At 42.5% G+C, this 22354-nt stretch overlaps 1 protein-coding gene across 1 annotated transcript; it reads right to left on the bottom strand.

The window, feature by feature from the left end:
- Positions 1-5611: 5611 nt before the first annotated feature.
- On the bottom strand, positions 5612-14369 carry LOC119381717 (uncharacterized). The gene is made up of 5 exons (XM_049412873.1): positions 14320-14369; positions 12812-12866; positions 7616-7801; positions 5709-6159; positions 5612-5640 (listed from the first exon to the last, which is right to left on the bottom strand). Exons 1-5 carry the CDS (start codon positions 14367-14369, stop codon positions 5612-5614), a joined length of 771 nt encoding a protein of 256 aa, XP_049268830.1.
- Positions 14370-22354: the final 7985 nt, after the last annotated feature.

Raw genomic sequence — 22354 nt, forward strand, 5'->3', positions numbered from 1 at the left:
TTCCGCATCTTGCGCAAAACACTCCGATCGCGATTAATAAACGTGATTGAAAACTCACCCTGTGACCTCCTGCGTTCTCTAGCATACGGTTGTCAAATGCGCTATCACCACTTTCGACGTCGTCAAGCCGCGATAGTTATTGAATTTCACTATCCTGAATGGCCCCCTTCCGCATCTTGCGCAAAACACTCCGATCGCGATTAATAAACGTGATTGAAAACTCACCCTGTGACATCCGTATAAAACTTTGAGGGCCAGCATAAATCATGCTGTGTAAAAATGCCCATGGGAAACGTACGTAACTCGCTGTCGCGTTTGTCTCTTTTCATCATCGTCCCATTTTGAGCACTGCTTTCTTCACTTTCAGTAATGTACCATCCAGCCCAATTCAATGCGCTACTGTACTCTGCAATCATTCCGTTTCTCAAGACACTATTTTTGCACTCAATCACAACGTACGTTATCAAGTCTAATATGTCAAGTTTATTGAAACTGTCAATGTGGAGCTACATGGTAAAAATATCACAGTAGCAGGTTCCAGAATTGAAAAACCGCCAGGATGAACTGTTACGATTACATATATGTATGATTACTGTGCAAAAATGGCAAATAAGTGTAGACATGTGAACAGCGAAAATGAAAAGTAAGATTATTATATATATAAGAAGGAATTTGTACTAAAGTTAACAGAAATGCTGATTTAAACAAAAATCATGTAAAGTAATCAAATGTGTTTCAACAAGCACAAATACAAGAGAAAGTAACAAAAAAAAATCAACCTGACATAACACTCATTGCATTGTCAATATAAATTATACAAAACCAAAAGGTATACAGCAAAATGACATATAAATATTGTTACAGGAAAAGAGAGGCATGGGAAGAACTATACACAGCTGTATTTACAAGTGTGTTTGCATGCAGTACTGCGCAAGACAAACAGCTTGCTCCAGTATTTCTCGTTCTCATCGTCTTTGTAATCATGAGCGAAGTGTCTTCTATAGCTGCTGCTATTATGTAGCAATACTGCGAGTTAATTAGAAGATTTAAATGAGTTGGTTAATTTCTGGACTTAATATTTATTGCTTCGTGTAGAGCAAGTGTGAACATTCTGTAATGATTCTATTCTGTAATGATTCTATATTGCTATGCTAGAGAAGAGGATTGCGAATTTGCTGTAATTCCTCCCAACGGCAGGCATAAGATGATTATTGTGCTAGGAAAAACCAGGAACTGTTGTTATAAGTAGTGTTCAGGATCAGTATGTCATAGTGAGTCAAAGCTAGTGAAGCAATGGCAGCAATAACAACATAAACAGCAATGTAATGAAGAGAACCATGACATGCAGTACCGGCACACGCTTGCCACCCGGCCCCTTCAAATAAACAAGTTTTGGACGCCCTGTACCAGTACGTTCAATGCAAACGCCATCTGGGATGAGCCTATATGCAATTATGCACGAAACAAGCACTACGAGGTTTCGGGAATGCTATCTCAACACTGCACGTCGAATTAATATTTGCCTTTACTGCCTCTTTAGGGTTACACTAGAGCGTGGCTGCTGGATATCCTGGGTGTAAAGATGGTTGTGTCATCGGCATAATTACGCACTTGGTTTTAACAAGAATAGTAGATAGGTCACTAATAAGCATCAAAATAAAGGAAGGCCTGAAATTAAGCCCTGTGAGACTCCCACATGATTAGCTTGCAGGGATAGCCGTTAAGCTGCGTCATTTGAGACCGGTTAATTAATTTCTAATCAAGTTTTGTGCAGGACCAGAAACCTGGAGAATAAAAAATAAACAAAGACAATAAGGACATATAGCTTGCAATGGAACGAAAAGTGATAGGTGTAATTCTGAGAAATAGGAAGATAGCAGACTGGATCAGAGAACAAACGTGGGTAGCCTTTACCCTAGTAGATATTAAGAGAAAAAAATGAACCTGAGCTGGTCACTTCATGAGGACAGATAATTGATGGTCAGCTAGAGCATCGAAATAGATACTGAGATGAGAAGAGCGACCGAGGGTGGCAAAGGGTTAGGTGGAGCGAACATATGAAGCCATTTGCAGGCATAAAATGGAATCATGTCATACAGGAGGTGGTGGGTTGAAGATCATTGAGAGAGGCCTTCGTCAGAGAGTGGACATGAGATTGATTGATTGATTGATTGATTGATTGATTGATTGATTGATTGATTGATGATGTTGAGATGTACTGAAGATTAGACTTTAGGAAGTAGTAACCAATTGTTTATGGTGTGAAAGGCCTTTATCTGGTTGATGAAGATAAATTACATTATTAAATTTCTGTCAGTTGTTGCTCAACTTCTTCAGTTAAAGCAATTAGTGCCATCACAGCTGAATATTCTTGGCAAGATCCGAATCAGTGAGGATAAAAAAGGTTAAATTTGTTCAAGTAGGGTGTTAATTGAATGTAAAATAGCTCTTCAATTACCCTAGCAATGAAAGGAAAAATACATATCGGCCTGTAATTCCCTGCTGAAGTCTGACCATATTTAATTTGAAATTATGGCGTATGCGTCACCGGCAGCCAATAAACGCCAAAGCAGACAACATGGGCATCTCCCTCGGTTTCCCCTCTCTCTCTCCTGCGTTCTGTAGCATACGGTTGTCAAACACGCTTAATTTGAAATTAGTTTCACTTTACTAATGTTGCTACAAAGCATGTGTGTATGAATGCGCCAAGAATGCAGTGCAAAGTACACAGTGGAGCAGCAAATGTTGTGTGATCTGTTGATCAGCCATGCAGGTTGTCAGCTGACAGCCTTGTGTACACTGAAAAATGCACTCTCCTGTCCTTCCAACATACGTGACGATACTTTGAAATTGAAGCTGTAATACAAAAAAAGATACCTTATACAAAAAACGAGTGAAGCAAGGAATAAGCATATTTGCATTTCGGCAATGTTACCCACTTTTAGCTCAAAAGCTCAAGCCATTTTACAAGTTGCTGAATTAACAGTTCCACATTGCCCCTATAATGTCTTTTTTTGAGAAAAGCACCATGCAAATTGACGTACACTCTTTTGGAAAAATCTCAAGCCACAGCGCGCAAATATAGATGTTAACTGAAGCATGAGTGGCAGAACCTCTGAAGTTAGTTCAGTGCTCAAAAGCAGCTGGTAAGAAAAGTGGTTTTATTTTTTATCACAACCATGCAGCCTTTAGCTAGCATTGACTATGAGCCATGCAATAGTGTACAAAATCAACATGTTTCTTCATGCTGCAACCTGGTAACTGTTAATCGGTACATGTACAGGATGTGTCTTTAACTTTTGATCGCACCAACAAGGTAACAACACTACAAATAAGGCACAATGTTTTTACCAAGGTTCGGGCACAAAGTCTGACGTGCCACTATGTGATTGCATAAAGGAACGGTTCATGCTCAGTATGTCCAAAATTGGCTAATTTTCCCTATAAGGACATGATAGATGACACAGCATCAAGTTTATTGCTAGATATTAACACTGTGTGTCCAAGACACACATATGCAGTCTAGGCAAGCATAACGATGTTACACTGAAATAGTTGAAGCAGCCACAAAATACGGCCAAAGCGACCAGCATACCGTATTCAGGCTGACAGTTGGTGCTTCTTGGTCATGGATATACTTTTCAATACGAAAATGAGAACAACCCAGCAACACTTCTCATGTGTAAGTGTGCTAAATCACTGCGCTACCGGTAGCAAAGGTATTGCAACCCAATACAGTAGGCATCAGCAAAGTAAGAAATACGAACTGGCAAAATGTTAGATTATACAGCTGCAGACAAGTCATGAATTTGCCAATCCTCAGGAAAAAAAGTGTGAGGTTCATCTGTGAGAAGTGAGACAGGGTCAGTGAAACCAGAAGTGAGAAGATGGCACGTTGTATGTAATTCAAGTTGGAAACAGCATCCTGAGAAAAAAGCAATAATCAACAGCCCTTATGCAAACCCCGGCAAGACCAAAATATGGTAAAGTATACAATGCAGACGTGTGCCTTCATAGAGATCTTCAAATTTTTTAAACCAAATATCAACAGTGTGTGCAAGAATAGCGAGAGACCAAACAAGAATTCTTCTTCAAATAGTCTGTAAAATTCAGTTTTCCTTCTAAAATTCCACAAACTTCAATGGAAAGTATATAAAGTTTCAACAATTCCTGCATTCCATGGGTATTTGAATAGGGAAGTCAAAATAGGCTCTGAGCTAAAGATACCTCTTCAAGGTAAATCGAGGATACAAACAAGATCAGGAAAACCTAACATTGCACACAGCTCTAATGTGATTTTGCTGTTGGTACGTTGTCGCGCACATTTTTGCTGAGCTTATGGCAGCGTTTTGATTTCTGCTGCTCTCCGGTTTTCCGTGGACGCCCAGCGGGCATTCTTGCCGAGCCTCTTGGCAAGCCCGGCCTGCGCCTTGCGAGGCTTGTCGGTTGAACTTTTATTTTTTTGCCACGCCTCCTGTCCACTGAACCTGCTAGCTTTATGGTGAGTAGCAAGGCGTCAGCTCCACTGCTACTCTTCACCTTCTTCAGCTGCGATATCACTGCAGCTAGCAAGTTGTCGCCTGATGGGCTGCGTGTTCTAAGGGAAGCGATGCGCCGAAGCTCGTTTTGGAATTCTTCTTCCATCGCTTTGCGTTCCTGAAAAATATTTCAGTGAAGATTGTTTGTAATGCAGGCATTTGGCTATCTTCAGAGTGAGACATATGTACTATCGGTGTCAAATGAAACCCGAACACCAGCAAGCCTTCGCAACGGTATAGTGCGCACCGTCCTGTCATCACCATTGACAGGCGCGCGCATCCGGTTTGGCCACACTGCTCATATGCGCACCTGTCTATGGTGATAACTGGATGGTGTGCTATATACCATTGCGAACGCTTGCCGGTGTTCGGGTTTCATTTGAAGCTGATAGTACCTTCATAAAAAACTATGAAGTGATGTTGAGTTTTTGCACAAAATATCAGAAGCCCTGTGTCCTCACTAATCTCTCCTGGTGAGATCTATATATATCAGTGGAATTACGTGTGTCCAAGAGGGTCAGTTAAACTGAGAATCACTAGCACGGAAGTGCAACGTTGTAACCATACCATGAATGCGTGCAATAAACATGCTGTACAGAACACGCTTAAAGTGCTGCATAGAAGTTGGTGCATTGAGACGCTTCGCTCATTTACACTTCAACATGGCCGCATACCTCTGCATCCTAAAACACTACAAAGTAGGACAGTGGCATAGCATGTTTTGGGCCATGCAGACCTCACTAGGTCAACACATGGGTGCGTCTAAGCTACTGTTACAATTCACTCACGCAGCTAAAGTTGAGTCTGGCACGTTTTTTCTGTTCACACATAAGAACTGCAGTCTGATATGTACCTCAGCTGTCAAGCTTTGTAGAGGAAGAGTCACTAGTGGAGCAGTCACACAGCTCGAATCATCCTCCATAGCCACTTCTTCTGGATATACAGGGCCTTGTGGTGTAGACGATAGAGTGGGCTCTTGTTGGCTCATTGGCAGGAAGTACTGAAGGCTAGGGCATTGGTCACCTGCCGCCAGCTGACCAAGCAACAGGCAGTCTTCCAGTGTGAGCACTGGACTATTTGGAAAGGGACCCCCAAAGGCTTTCTGCACGACAGCTTGGTGCTTGCAGAAAGCACCTTGGTTCCCTCTCCAGCAGCTACATAGGCCGATGCCAGCATCAACTTCATATGCTGCAGTTCCAGATGAACTAGGAACGCTGTACATAGCATTGCCCAGGCAAACAATAGACTCCGAGGGCACATCTGGCATCTTTTCTAGAAGATTTTGAAACCGAATCTGGTGAGAGGGCTCTCGGTGCTGTGCATGATGGAGTAGGCGAAGTTTAAAGTATTCCTCCCACTTAGTCATTATATACTCCACCAAGGCTACTGCATTATATGCCTTGGTTCTGCAGAGCACAATATCTTTTAAAATCCGGATGGATGCCTCCGAATAATTATTGGTGTTGTGCCCCCGTGTCATCAGGCCTGCCCTGTACAGCAACACCCACTGCTGCTCACACTGGAGGAATGCCTGCACTCTCTGGCTGTACGGCACATGACCTAATGCATGCAGAGCCTCTTTAGCTGCCTGCAGCTCCTGGTCATCCTGGGCATACAGGATCTTCAACAGAAAAGCAAAGCATTTCCAGTGTATCAATTACCCCTATGACAGCCATTATATTATACTCAGCAGTTTTCTGATGCAGTGCATAGTTTTCACACAGATATACTTGCTATTTCACAAGCACTTCTAGCAGAAATTGAAATGACATCCAAAAACATGCTGCCCTAACTAAACCTTTTTCAAATATCACTGGCTGTATGTACTAGCCACAACTTTACCATCGCCTTTGTTCTACAGTAGACTCAAGTGAAGTAATGGTAATGATGACTGCCGGGAAAGCTGGTTCCCTGAAGTGTTCCGGATGTGTGACTTTTTTTTTCTTTATTTGCGAATGCAGCCGATAATATGTTCATATTTGCACAGCCACAATCTTGTATCTTGTTCTTGAAATGTTTTGCTACAACCATGGTGCTCCATTGTGACTAACAAAATCTGGGACATTGCAAGGGGCCCTGTATCAAGCTCATTTAAAACTGAATATCAAGAACATTTTAATTGTCTATGAAGGTGATCAGATTGTCAGGTATTAGTTTTTTTTTTTTGCTAAATAGCACTGTTAGGAAAAATTACTGCAGACAGTGCCTACATGAACCCCAGGGGCTCTATAGAAAAATACAACTGTTGAGTGTTGCACAGTGATGGAAAATACTTTTTTACACCATTGTGATGTCTTGCTGCTCTGCACTATGTGTGTATTGGTCCCAGTGTCTTCACTTCCTCAAAGCAGAGGACATGCTCAGGTCATTATTTATCGGCATTAATTGCTGCTCATGTGTGGTCTCCAACAACTATGCCGGTACATCATAACAGTACAGCATGTAGTATGTAAATTAAGCACTTACGCATCAATTGCACTGTGAAATATATTCTCTGTAGGTTCCCACATGGGTGCTACTGAAAGTTTTTCTCTGCTAATAGAGGTAATTACTGGGCCTTTTCCTACAGCTCGTCTTCTCTATAGGGTAAGGGCTGTTACAAAGTGCGTTGGTTGATTATGACCTTTCGAGGTTGCATTCATTTTCGGTAACATTTGTTAATTTTCTCACCGCACTAAAACATCTACAAAGTGCATGGCCATCAAAATTTTTTATGTAAAAATCACGGTGGAATACGAGTCAACATAACAACCTGCTATGAGCTCCTTTATTCGTACCATTGTAAGATGCAATTAGTCTTTTCATTGTAAAGATTGTTCTTTTTTTTCTTTCACTTTCCTGACTACCTGGCTTTTTAGATACTCTGAAAGTGCCGCTAGAAAAGTTGTTTGCTTGGCTATTCAAAACCATTCTTCTAAAAGAACTACTAAGCACTTGTCACTCATTTTGCACAAAAAGTAATTGATAGTAAAATATATTTTGAAGACTTATGGGAGTGCATAGAAGTTACTTTGTCTACACTCTTTTTTTTTTTTTTTTTGCCACCCGCCCCCCTCCCAAGTCATTGCGTGTTTTACCTTTTGGAAAGCTGCCATGAAGCGGCGCCTGTCATCTTTTAGAACATTGCTCTTTGATGATGTCAACCACCTCCACTCAGCCTGCAGCACATGAAAATGGCAGAGCAGCTGCTGTGCCGAGGGCCAGACAGAGCGCAGCGCATCCTTCTCGGGCCGTGAATTGTCCGTCATGAACACATGAGGGGCCTGCAGTAAAAGTTGAATAAGTGTGAGTTCACGCCAGTAGCATTAATCATAAATAGGTGTCAGCTAAAACAGCCTTGAAGTGCTTTGTTTAAATGTAGTGCCAACACTAGAGGTGGCTATCCACTGCTTTCTTCTGGGGAAGGCAAGGTCAAGTTTTGTGTCAGTGGTGTTGTGTTGGAGATAAATTTAACTTAAGAGAATGCAATGTTGGGTGAGTTACTACATCATTTGGAGAAAAAGCGTGCACAAGAAATTCGGAACACAAAGGGAGAAGCAATGACACAAGTGGTGGTGCTCATGTCAATTGGTGTTCATGTGTACTGTACACTGGCCCATTCGTTGGGCTTACCATTACACAGTTCCTTTACAAGGGCTGCACATATAGCACTGCTGTTCTTCAGAATCTAGGTCCACAATATGGTGATATTGTTTAAGTATACGTTATTTCACAGAAAGCTCTCGAACAAGCTCTAGTGCAAATACAAAACCGAGCTGCCACATTCCTTTTGGGGTGGTGCGGAAGGAGGGAGAGCTGCACTGCAATGAAGGCTGCACTTGTATTGGAAACCCTACCTACCCGTCATAAAAACCTAAGATTGAAATTTTAAAAATTCATTTTACTGTAATAAAACAGGAATTAAAAAGGCAACTTACCTTAAGTACATGGTGTAACAGCACAAAGAAATTATTGAGAACACGAAAGAGGAGAAGAATACACAAACAGGCACTGATTTGTGTATTATATATGTTTGTTTGCGTATTATGTATATCTGCTTATGAATGTATCTTTGTGTATGTACACAAACAGTGTCTCTTTGTGTATACTGCTTTTTTGTGTTCTCGTTCGTTTTTTTTACACTGTTACACCATGAGCCATTACCAACTGGCCCAACTTACCACGCTTTTTTACCTTAAGTAACCTCATTGCATCTCAAAGTGTATTGATTATTACTGCGAAATCCTGAAGCACCCTTCCTAGACAAACGTGTGCTAACTCATTTTTTGCCCAAACAATTAACCAGTGAAATGGGTTGACTGAAAAGCTTGTGGATTGTGTGAACGAAGCTGTATTTTATTCCATATTGTAACCCCTCCCCCTCGCTGTAACGCCTTTGGGCACTGTATGGGTAATTGATGAATAAAGAATAAAGACTGAAATAAAGTGCCATGCCTGCAGTTGACCATAAGCACCTGTTCATAACTCACTTTTTCATTTGTGTTTTAAATCCATTCAGCTTCAATTAAGCCCCCAGCATAACCAGAAAGTGAGAGATGACAATTCAGTTGCGGTTTCTTTACTTGTGCTTGTGCACATGACTAATTGGTGCACTAACTAAAGTACGCTATTTTCAAGTAATTGTAGTGAGGCTGTTTGTTGTAATATGATGCCTGTGCTACTGTCGTGCATAGTCATGTGGCAGTTTCGCATCTACAGAAATAATTCTGCAAGCATTACTGCCACAGAAACTGAGAAAATACCACTTTTAATATAACTAAGTTGATGTACAGTGCCACTATTTTGTGTGAAAAAGGCCAGTATTACTGACTGTGATGCGCATGTAAAAGATTGATAGGGCCTGTGTGCGTGGTGTTGAAGACAAGGATGCTGTGCAAAAATGTGCCAACGTGGCCAGCTTCAGAAGAAGAAAAGGAAGGGGAAAAAGTTTGCAGACAGTGTTTAGGGTTCAACATAGTCGGGTGTCAAAACTCAAGTGTTCGAGCTTGTCTACGTGTCCACGAGTTGAAGCTAAGGGCTCCACATGGCCATGTGTGTTCTGTGCCTCCAACGTATCGCCTCAAGGCCCCAGTCTCTTCGTCAGCCTTCGTGGGTCAGCACCGACCTCTTCGAAGCCGTCTCTCCACTTGTTAGCGGACATCATCTCTCCTTGCTCAAGCAGCTCAACTGTCCAGTGGGTGAGTCTGTGTCGGACTGTGTGAATGTTCTCTTAAATAGTGATGCTCATTAGTCAGTTCCTGCTTTCTTTGTGATTGTGTTGTTTGCTCTTTGAGTGTGTGTTGTTTTCCATGTGTATAAAGTACGTTCGGAACCTGCAAACAGCCTTGTCACTTTGGTGGGACTGTCTGTGTCCCCAACCATAACAACACCACCATACAAATTACATTGACAACTGTCCTTTATGGTCACGTGCTAGCACTTCTATGCTGGGTTTACTAATATGCATGGTGCTGGAATGGCACCAGAATAACAAGTCGATAAATATGACTGTAGAAAGCTTCCCCGAGTAGAGGCTGGTTGCACATTCATTTTCAGCAGAAAGAACACCTAGGCAGTTTTTATTTTTTAAGTATTGAAATGCCAGTGGTGCAATTATAATAAAAAAATCTGGGCAGAGCATATATTCAATAGCTGTTAGTGCCATGCAGTTTAATTGTTTCTTAAATATGTCATATGTCACCCCGCCACGGTGGTCTAGTGGTTATGGCGCTCAACTGCTGACCCAAAGGTCGCGGGATCGAATCCTGGCCACGGCTGCTGCATTTTCGATGGAGGTAAAATGTTTGAGGCCCTGTGTACCTAGATTTAGGTGCACGTTAAAGAACCCCAGGTGGTAGAAATTTCTGGAGCCCTCCACTATGGCATCCCTCATAATCATATCATGATTTTGGGACATTAAACCCCAGATATTATTAGTAATATGTCATATGTCCAGGATTAGCTTACTTTGTTATGACAATGGCTGCAGGATCAGTGTATCAACCACAGTGGATGCAGCAACCATTTGTAGAAATACTTCAGATGGAGACACATGTAAACATGGGTTTACAGAGTTCAATGAACAGATTTTTTCACACTGTTGAGATTGAGCTTAGCAGACAGGTAGCAAGCAAAAACTTGGTGAAAGAGCACAAGAGTGCTATCATAGTAAAAGTGTATAGAGCCAAGCAGTCTGCCATATCGGTCATCTTTTTCTAAAAGCTGTCATAATGGCATGGTTTGCTTGCATTATAAATATTTCAAAAATTTTCTTTCACAACGTACTTTCTTGAGCACTGAGATAGACGCAAGTACCTGTGCATTTCCGAAGCATAAGGGGCTGTGAGTTTCAGCAATCGGAACGCCACTTCGTATCCACATGTGCTCTGTGAACTGTGTATCAGGACGCGCCTGTGTGGCACTGCTCCTGCTTTCGTGGCTGTAAGCAGCACCGTGACATTGCTTTTTGTCTCGTCGCATGATGCTGTCGAGTCGACAATATAATGTCACGGGCTGATTCAAGCTGCTGAGCACGACGCATGATGGGAGTGACACAAGCACTGCCCAGAAGTCGTCCTCCACACTTGTATGGACAGCAATTCATGCATCAATAAAAATCAATCTTTAAAGCTGTAATGGGAAATTGTCGCAACAATTATGAACCATACCTTTGGTTTACATTGAGTTGTATTGTAACCTAGCACAATGTGGGTGCGTTACTTCTGTGTGATTATTCTTGGCAAACAACAGCCGGCCAGTGGAAATAGGAGAGTAATAACCTGGACAGTTAGCTGCTATAAAATTAGACAGTCATTACGCTGCAAAAGTGCCATTTATGTATTTGGTGCTTCCTGCAAGTAAAGTGCGAACGACACATGGACAGAGTGGGACCATACCACATGCTTCACTCACTGTCTGTGTGTTTACTCTTTGCCTTACATGCGATATATCGCATGCTTTAGAATATCGTACCAGATCTAATTTGTTTGGTAATTCGTTTTTTGTTCATTCCATCAGCGTATGGAACCACTTATTCAGTGAACATGTGTGCTGTATCAATGAAGATGTGTTTTTCTTGTCATTGTAACCCCCCTGCTGCAGTGCCTTCGGGCTAAGCGGGCTAATCATTGAATAAAAAAAATAAAAAGTAAAGATATGACATCAAAAAAGTTAAATTTTCATCCGTCTCAAGTTTAATGTTGCTTAAATGGCTGTTTGCCGTAGAATCAGTCCAGACATGTTTTCTGTAATTTGAATGTCCATAATATGCCACCCTCCTATATCTATTAGCAGGCTGTTAATTTCCCAACTATAATCACTTTGAAAAAGGCTATAGTGTTTCCGCTGAGTGTAAACATTAACATATGCACTTGATGCAAAAACATGTGCTGACTGCCTATTTTATCATTCAGCGTAGTTAATACAAGTGCACTGGGCACATTTTCCTGGAGCTGGCAGTGCAACTACATTTATGTAATGGCAGCACACTTCAAAACACAAGGACAGCACACGCAAAGGCTATTGTCCTTGTAGAAAGCACGGTTTTCTAAACACAGAACACTGGCACATACACATTGGCACTCTTTGAATGAGTATGTTTCTTTTTAGCACCTTTAAATCACATTTTCAAAATTGTACCAACCTTCCCAAGAAAATTTATTATCGTCACTGTGCTTTGAAGTATGCTGCCATCAGCTGTCGTAGCTTACGCAAATGTGCATTAGATTCCAGCATGTTTGTTTTTCTTTTATCATCTCGGGTGAATTTTGCCGTCGCCGTCGCCGCCGTCAATTATGTATAAGTATGTATATATAAATAAAAGCCCCAAAGAAAAATGAGAAAAGCTGAAGCGCGGAATCGAACCAGGGACCTTGTAACCTGCGGAAGCGATCCTCCACGTAACGGCGCGCGTATATACACATTCTTTACCGTACTCAGAGACGGCTGTATTATAACACAGGAGGGCGACAGGCGCATCGTACCTCGCTCGCTTCTTACTTGCGCAAAGCCCTTCCGCTGTCTGCTCGCGCGGTTTTCTTGTGCTGAAAGTCGCCGGCTATTTGAAATGAGCTCAAGACGCCGCTAAAGAACAAACAGTGGCATATTCAAGCTCGAATGAAGCACGCTACCTTCGCTGCGCCGCCTTTGCAACAGGAGCGCTGCACAAACAACCTCACTTCATATAGAAGTTTCTTGCTAACGCTTCGGCCTTGCGGCGAACACTTTTCTTTTATCATAATAATTACTAATGAAGTTTGTAACAAAGGAGTATAGTACATTATAACACAGCGTACCACAAAGGCAAAGTCGCCGGCTTTTGAAATGAGGAAAAGTGGCATTTCAAAATGTCTGCACAAACAACGAAAACGAACAGACAAAGGCAGCGTTGTCTTTGATGGTGCGCCTACCGTTTTCAATATGTCACTTTGCCAACTAGCTCAGACCCAGACATATAGTTATGAACAGCGGATAAAGGAAGACCGAACCTCATGTTATTGCAGAACATTATGAGTCTTTACTTGCAATTCAGGATGTAAAACTGGCTGGCAGATGAAATTGGTAGTATGTAGTAATCTAGCTGGGTGATAAGAAAATGTACGAATTCTTTTTTCTGACAACTCAGCAATAATACTACTAAACGGATGCCATGGGAGTGTGTAGGATGATTGCTGCATAAAATTATTTTCTAATCAAGTAATTTAGTATACACTTTTCTGCTGGTTAAAAATAATCAAGCCATACATTGCTACTGCCTCACTCCAGTTTTCATATAACTGTTGAGAGCATTGATGCGAGGCCTATCTATAGTGTCCACCAACAAGATAGCGAGCCACTACAGAAATTTCTGAATGAAACAGATTTAAAAATCTCTTGCAGCTTTCATTTAGAATATAAGCTCATTCTTTTGAATGACCTATTACATTAACACCAGGGCCGTACCCAGGAATTTTTTTCGGGGGTGGTTTGTGTTTAGATTGGCTAACTTTGGCTATTGGTGGTCACTGTGAAGGCGTGTAAATATTTTAGTATCACCCGAAAAGTTAAAGCACGAAAAAATTTCGAGGGGGGGGGGGGGGCAGAACCCCCCCCCCTCTCCTAATTAGGGCTCCTAGTTAGTTGGAAGTCAGCGCTCGTCTTCGTTGCTCTCTGTCTCGTGTCTTACTTTGCGCTGTGATCACAACTTAAAATGGAATACCAACTAGCCCGTACCCAGACCTTGCCCCCCTCCTAGTTAGGGCCCTGATTAACACAATCCAGCCTTTATCTGACCAAATGATTACAAAATCATAGTTGGCCCTTTATGTGTTTAGCTCTTTTCTAGCCTTGGTAAATTTCACGCGCTTCAGGAAAAGCTCAAGAAATTGAAGGAATGCATTTAGTGATAATGTTTTTCTGTGCAGTTATCAGACCATGGCTACATAATAGTGTTGGCATGCCCATCAAGAGCACAAAAGCAGCAAGAGGGTTTGCCACAAGAGTAAATAAGTCGTTTCCCAAATGGTATGCATTTCTAGCTTTGCGATAAAAACGTCTCTGTTAACTGGTCGAAAGGTGCAGTCTTAGTTTAATGTAGCAGCAGCAATATAGGAGGGGTGTGTTGTGCTGTGTGCTACCGTTTACATTGTATGACCGTTCTGACAGCTTACCATGTGCTTGATAGTAGTCCTTGTTAGCCTGCAGCTTCGGTAAGGGGTTCCCAGGTGGTCCATACTTATTTTCCCTCCAGCTATGGTGCCATCGGTAAACGCTCCTTGCATTAGGGTTAAGCATCCCATTTGCAAGGGCTGCAATGCCATCAGACCTGGCAGACAGCTGCTCCTGATGGTGGCGGATTGCTTCTGATGGCGTCATGCCAGTCTCGAAATATTTTTGAAAGGCTGCATGTGTCTCTTTGCTTGATCTAAGCCGTCGCAGTGCATCGGCTGATTGGGTGCTGTGGTTGTGCTGTGCCACTAACTTTATGACGGCTTGAAGAGGGACCTCTCTGCATAGGAATGGATCGTTTCTTTTTGTGTTTCTGTTTACTTTTTTAATTTTAATATCTATGGCAGCTGGGCAGTGCATATTGCGGTCTTGTGCTACCTTGTTTCTGTCATTGTGCTGGCAGACCCACACCTTGTGACATACCATCCTGTAAGAGCATATTAGATAACATTTCAGAGAAAGGCTATTTACAGTTGTGTCACAATTGAACAATGACAGTACTCGATGTGAACATGGCACATATTTTTACCTTTGCTGATTGTAGCATGCACATTTCACATGTTGGGATTCCACTGCCCCAATTACACTACACTTGCGACCGATTATGTACTGGGTGGCTTAAGAAAAGACAAAAGCATGCATTGCAACAACGAGAAAAAGTGAGAGAGAATTCATGCAACACATTGATAATTGCCAGAACAGACTCACAGTAGGATCTCCCAGTAAAATAATACCAAGGGATCTTCAGTTTGCCCGCTTAGGTTTTCTAGGACAATTTAGCCCAACTGAATCCAACGGGACCCAGCTGGTCTCTCAGTTAGAATTGCTAATTAAAACCAGTAAAATTATGAAAAATAAACAATAGAAGGGTCTCAATGTTGACTTGACATGGATACTTGAGAGGTCTGTATGAGAACCTTAACTATACATGAACACATTATTGGAAATAAAGTTCAGCATGGTTGAAATGTGGGCTTGTTCGTACATGCTGTCAACGAAAAAGAGCACTGAATGAACAGGGACACGAGAAGTGGGCACACTAGCACCTGTGTTGTGCGTCCGTGTCCCTGTTCATTCAGCACTATTTTTCGTCAATATTATGGGAACTCGCCTCTTTCTATAAGAGAGGTTTGTCAGGTGCCACATGCATGCGCAATACATTGACTAAGTCGTTCCACTGGCTCAAGAGGAGTAGGCAATGCTTCAAGACATATTTCTAGGTTCACAAAAGGTTAAATGCTTTTCTTTAATGATCAAACCAAGGTATACAAATTATTTCATTATAATTCTCCTATTCATCTGTGATAAACTACTTTGTTGCTTCACAGGCTTACTCATCCAAGGGCCTACAATTGCTGCTGAAGTTACAATTTTTGAACTAAATTGACTGCAGTGGTTTCCCATTGCACAGAATTGTGTCGTATATGAAAAAAAAAAACAATCGAAATTGTCAATTTTTTTTTTCTGTGTTACAAGTGCATGAGGTAGCCTAGATCAAGAATAATTCTGCTTACCTTGTGCATTTCGTCTTTGTGTCTTTTACAATCCAGCATGTGTTGGTTTGGGCACTATGACGCTGAATCCAGTGTTCCGCAGCTGCAACGTCTGCCAAGTTGCAGCGAAGCACCTTCATATCGGTTGTAGAAGACTCGCTGTCTTCTACGCACAATAGAGAGTCCGCCGCTGCCTCAGGTTCAGAAGCGGAGCAACATCCTCCGGGCTGATCTTCGAAAACGCCAGAACTGTCCATGTCTTTGCTAATGAAAGCTATCGAGTATTGCGCACTGGATTAAAATCAGTCCAATGCAGCGCACGGCCGATGACAGCAAATGCTGGGAAGTGTGGACTTCGCTCGGGTATTTCTGCTCTGTCGGAAAATGTCAGTGAGTGCCGATCGATGCTGCCCAAAGCCCGTTTGACAACTCTGTTATCGGTGTTTTTTTACTGAGCACAAAGCAAGCGGAGCTATGTACGTTAACATGTGGTGCACAAATGTGCGTTCACATCTGGCGCGCACATGCTGGTGCGCCGGTGCAGTTTCGGTTTCGGTGACGCATTTTGTAACGTCACATGTGTAGTCGTTGATAAAGTGGCAGCGCGCACACATACCGTTGTAGTACACCTGAAGTGATGTAATATACATATACCTTAACAACTTACATTTTACTTTAGTTATTGCGAAGTGCTGCAGAGAAAAACAGCTGCTCGTTAAGTGTGCGAGTTTCTCACAACAGTACGCCATCAAGGAATTCTCGTTGAATTATGCTTTACTTGCGAAGTAGGCAGTTCTATTTCCTTTTTTCTTTCGAAGGTGTTATGACCGTTTGAGATATTCACTTTGCAGGTCAGTCCAGCACAGCGCAAAAGATAAAGTGTAACACATTGTTGGCCGCATCACCATCGCCACCACCATTGTCATGGGCTGTTTAAACAAATCGGAAAGTCTTGATCCTATAGTAAATTGTGCGTTATCGCTACTATTACAGTTAACAGGGCAAAAGTGTGTGCATCTAACTTACCACAAGTGAGGATGGTTACCTTTCATGCCAAGTATGCTGCAGGTGAGCTGCCTCCTTTTGTTTTTCTGCTGCTCAGCAGCAGCAGCAGCAGACGACTGTTGCTTTTCTAGCACGGAGGGCTTTTTCTTATGAAAGTTGCAGGTTCTTTGTTCCTATCGGAAGGCAAGTGTTCTTTCAAGCGTTACGAGCTAGAGCGTGGCCTTCCGAACGAATCAAGTGAATTTAAACCGCACCGCAGTAGAGCTTGAAAGTAAAATAATTTGGATGTGCCCTGAATACAACATCGAACTCTCGAAGGTAAAGAATTGGTTTCATTTTTTTTTTTGCTTGCTTCCCGCAACATTCGACGTTGTTTTCCTTTGTGCTATCAATATGTAAAGTACTGCATCTGTGCGTTTAGATTAATGAAAAACAGCTCATGACGATGCGGTACCGCTAGGCCCCTGGAGTGCAGCGAAAGGCACGAAATCAGAAAGAAAATTATTTCGTGACTGTAAGTTTAAGGAAGCGTATTTACCGAATAATTAGGCACTCTGGTCAGGTTGTAGTAAGTGACAGTAAAAGAAAAAAAATCTTTGGCACTCTTTTATGCGCCATTACACGAAGGTGACACGTGCATTCTTATATTGTATTGTGTTGTTGCATATCTAATAGGCACATGTGCAACATTTTCCATTGTTGCTACATTTTTTTTTTCCTTTTACATATTTCCGGCTACTACCAAACAAAATGGCCCATTTGTTTGCATCTTCAGCCCGCAAGGTAATATAGCATACTGTGGGTTCCATCATTTACTAGGTCCTTTGACTTGCACCATTGTGCTAGATAGAGCTCTACCTATTTCCCTTCTGCATTAGGCATGGCTAATGTCACAGCATTTGATGTGAATAAAGATGAAGGTATGGTGTTGAACCAACTGCAAAACCATGTACAAAGTGGGCACCACCGCTTCTTGGAACAAATTGTGATCTTGCGGACATTCATTTCTATGCAATCTTTGTCTCATGAACTGTTGTATTGAGCCGCAGCATTGTTACACTGCCTTGGCCCTGTTCTTGTTACCATGAAAGAACCTGTTTGCAGAAGGCACTGGCTGTAATGTGCATAATGCTTGCCATGTAATTGTGCAACCAAAGTGCAATGATAATATCATCAGAACACCACATCACTTTTGCACTCGGGGAGAACAGGGGAATCAGTTTCATGCGAAGCAATCAGCGAGTAGGTTTCTATGCTGCATTATTTTTTTTGGCTTTGAGTAAAGCGTTACGAGGTGGATAGACGTCTTTTTGTGAATGGGGTAGTTTTGTGGACGTTGTGGGATTACCAGGCAGGTCGACTACACTGGCATTTAAAGGGCAACTTATGGTCTGACGCAACGTCAGCACTCTTCTTGGAACACAGACGTCAGTTTTATTGAAATGAAGCGCACGGTACGGCGCGATTCAAGCGTTGCTCCAGGGCCGAGCAACGCTTGAATATAGCTTGCTGAGTCATGGAAGTACATGTGTAATGTTTATTGACTTTTATAAAAGTGGAGCCAACACTGGAACCAAAATTGACACCCAGCCGTCATGACGTCTGTATCATAGGAGTACATAAGTAATGTTTATTACCTTGTTATAAAATTAGATAGCCACCACTGCAACCACAATTGACATTCCACCGACTTGACTCTTGCATAGGGTCTTTTTCCAAAGCAGTTTCAAGACCTGCTGTAGCTCTGTGGTGGAATACTTGATTGCCATGCAGAATACCTGGGTTCGATTCCTGCTGGGATCCTGATTTTTATTCTTTGCATTTGTTGGGTCAACATGCCTGATGCCGCATTTTCTTTACGTGCTACCGTTTAAATTACCAATGTCTGTTCTCACTGTGCCTAGGTAAATATAAACTGTGAATCACCTGTGGCGCATACCCGCATAGTGCGGCCCATGATATATACTACGGGCATGTGTCACACGTGACTGGAGGAAAGGGTTTCGCGACATATACACCAGGATTTTCGCGCTATTCATGTCATGACCAGAGAGTCATGTTCGTCATACACTCATGCCCTCCTATGCCAATTTTGGTCAATACCAAGTTAAGGAGGTGACGAGAGCACCCAGGCGTAGGCGGCTAGACAGACGGACGGACGGAAAGAAACAAACGCCCAAAGTGCCATTGGTTCGCGAAAAAATGCTTCACATTTAAAAATGGCATTAAAGGTAAACATTTGGCAGAAGTCTGCCTGGTTGGGTAATAGGAAACCAGAGAAAAGAGAGAACTCGAACCAGAAATTTATTTTAGGATACCCGATGTTTCGAAGCCTGACCAGCTTCTTCTTCAGGGGTGAAACGGCCCGAGATGCATGGCGCTTATATACGCCTTCTTGCCGAAACTTGTCGCAAGCCTTGGCAGTAGAGGGAGGGCAATGTCCCCGTGGTGCGGTTGATGTTTCCCGCTGTCTGTTGTATATGCCACGACTTGAGGAGGAGCTGCCAGCGCTAGCTGCTTTCTTGTTCCAGGATCACTGCATCGTCGAGACTAATGCGGTGGTCAAACTTCTCGCAGTGCTCCGCCACTGCACTCCGTTCGCTGTTCAATTGACGGAGATCATTCTTGTGCTGCCACATTCTTTCTCAAAAGTTCTTTGTTTCCCCAATGTAAGAGGCAGGGCAGTCGGAGCACATGATCTTGTACACGAAGCCCTGCGCTTTTTCTGCACGGGGCGTCACATGTGCCCATTCTTTGTGAAATTTACCTTGCAAGTTTTCATTACTTGCTTGAGCAACAGTTGAGCCACTCATATGTTATAAAGGTGCATATATATGTGGGTGGTGTTATTGTTATTTTTTCTATCCTTCCCTTTGCAAGCATGACAGACTGGGCATGTTGGTTCGGCATAATTGAAGTGTAAGGCACGACAATGGCCAAAAGGGAGAGTACACACACACGGAGCACCACTTCCAATAATGTTTATTATGAAGTGAGCGCTGTGTATATATACACCGTGTGCTGTCACAAATCATCAATGCATAGTCGCATTCAAGTAAAAAAACTCCTTTGATGATAGTGAGATTGAAGCTACGTGAACACACTTATCATCAGCTTTGATGATTCTCTTAGCCTAAATTATTAATCTTACCCATTTATTGTGACTTCTGGCGACAACAGAACAGGCGTAAAAATCACGACTACATTGACAATCACGGTAACGAATAGTGAGGTGGCCTTCTCTGCCATTTCTAACATTGTTGTTGTGCTGTCTCAATCTGTCATTCGAGCATTGCTTGGTTTGGCCTACGTACTTTCTACCACACAAGGGAATCTCATAGACCACACCCATCTGACAGCTGACGTACTTGTTTTTGTGATTCACAATGCAGGCCGGAGCTCTTCAGAGACAAGGGTTGGTCATCCTGCAGAGCCTGGAAAGCTTTAACTGGGCAGAGAAGACCACCTTTACATCAGCATGTTTAGCGATCTTTTTAAAATTACGGGACACGCGAAGCACATAGGGAATCATGGCCAGCTTTACATTGTCCTGAGGAGGTTCTTTGTTCAGATGGCAGTTTTGCGGCTTCTTCAGGGTCTTTTCTGCTACAGACACCAGAATGGCTTGTGGGTAGCCTGCCTCCTCTAGACTGTCAAACTACTTGAGGAAACTAACCGTTGCTCTATGTCGGCAGGACTTCTTTAAAGCATTCAGCAATGGCGATGCTACGTTTGACGAGCTTAGAGTGGGACGAGCTAAAAGGTAGCAGTGCTTTGTTTGCACGAGGCTCGTACTGCCAACATACATGGTCAGCTGCAAACAAAGCACTGTGCCTGCTCTGTTGTCGCGTGACGCCATGATAAATGGGTAACATTAATGATTGAGGCCAAGACAACCATCGAAGCAGGCAATAAGTGTTTAGCGGTGCTGCAATTTCACTATCACCAAAAGAGTGTTTTTACTTGAATGCAACTGCACATTGATGATTTGTGACAGCAAATGCTGTATATATACCCTGTGCTCATTTCGTAATAAACATTGCTGGAAGAGGCGCTCCGTGTGTGTGTGTACTCTCCCGTTTGTCCGTTGTCGTCGACACACCTTACAGTTCCCAACAATGCAAGCAGTGCCAAAATAGCTGACGCCGTTTTGCACTCACTTTCATTATCATTCACAATGGAACTTCTTGAGAACTAGTGAGACAGGAGATCGCTTCCTTATGCCTCAAGTCAACTTTAACCTAACCATGCACACAAAAGATCAATGATAGTTTCAACCTAGAGGTTTTATAACCTACAGCCTAGGGATTCCCTTCAAGTTTGCTTGTTGCTGTGGGATCAACCCTTACAAGCCCAGTGTAATGCCTATGACCCACTGTAATGCCTGTAAAGGTTCTGTGTGCACTTTAGTAAATAAATAAATTGTGAACAGCAACAGCTAGCTCAGCATACACAGACTCTGAAAACAGGCTTAGCCATAGGGGTCCAGATGACCAGGACTGAGGGCCCAACCTCTCCAGCTGGCATGAGCCAGAGATGATGGTTGCACCTGATGTTATTTTTTATTTAATTTTATGTAATTTAACAATGTCTCTGTAATAACAGGAATTATGAACATGTTATTTTGTGTACTGTACTTGCAGAGTGTTAGGCGAGATGTAATATTGGACATTGTGTTCTTCAATAGACAACTGGTGGATAATTGCGTATGTAACTACCTGACTCACTACCACAAGACAGCAGCCCTAACCTCTGACACCTCAGCACAAGTTTATGCTGTGTTCAGTAAAACTTCGACATGAGCTGCCTCTCATGATAAGTTACTGTGGTCACCAATTTCCAGCTGATGTTGTGGAAGTATTGCCTTGTTTCTGTGGTTCAACTTCCAGCACTCAATGCCTTCTCATCCACAAAGCATAACCAACAGCATAACCTGATCGACCGCATGAACCAAACATTGATCAACATGTTATAAAACGGCACTTCATATCGCAAGAGCTGGCGATAAAGCATCATTTAGTGTGATGTACACTTTTAACACTGCCAGTCACAAAACAACTGGCTATAGCTTTTTCTTTCTCCTTTTAGTTCACCCACCTCACTGGATACTATCTTTTACCTTCTATGACAATTCGTCTATAGCGGAGACTTCACGTCATGCAGAGGATGCCCTCAGAGTTGCTCATGCTTATGTATGTAGGCTTCATGAGAAAGCTCCAAAACATGCCATGATAATTAGCTCAAATACATTACCTACGTTTTTGGTGACCTCGTGTGGCTGTGAACACCAATATGTAAATGTGGCTTGTGTCAAAAGCTACTTGCGGACGATGCCAGACTGCTGTTCATCCCTGATCGTCTAAGCTAACTACAAATTTGCACTCCTTACTTCAAGTGGCCCATCAAAGACTGAGGTGATGCATGTTGCCTGTCTGAAGCCCTTCACACGAAGGCATCAAGAGTGACTCACGAGGAGGGCTTCGTGTGGGAGAGTAGAAATATTAAAGCGTGTTGATCACAATAGAAAACAAAAAAAGTTCTGAGACAGGAGGAAGGCGACGGTGTTGTTCCCATGATTGGTAGTCTTTGTGTTTTAGTACTTGCTTACTTATTCTAAACACCTGAACAGCGCAG

Source organism: Rhipicephalus sanguineus, chromosome 2 (assembly GCF_013339695.2).
Source record: "Rhipicephalus sanguineus isolate Rsan-2018 chromosome 2, BIME_Rsan_1.4, whole genome shotgun sequence".
Classification (NCBI taxonomy): Eukaryota; Metazoa; Arthropoda; class Arachnida; order Ixodida; family Ixodidae; genus Rhipicephalus; species Rhipicephalus sanguineus.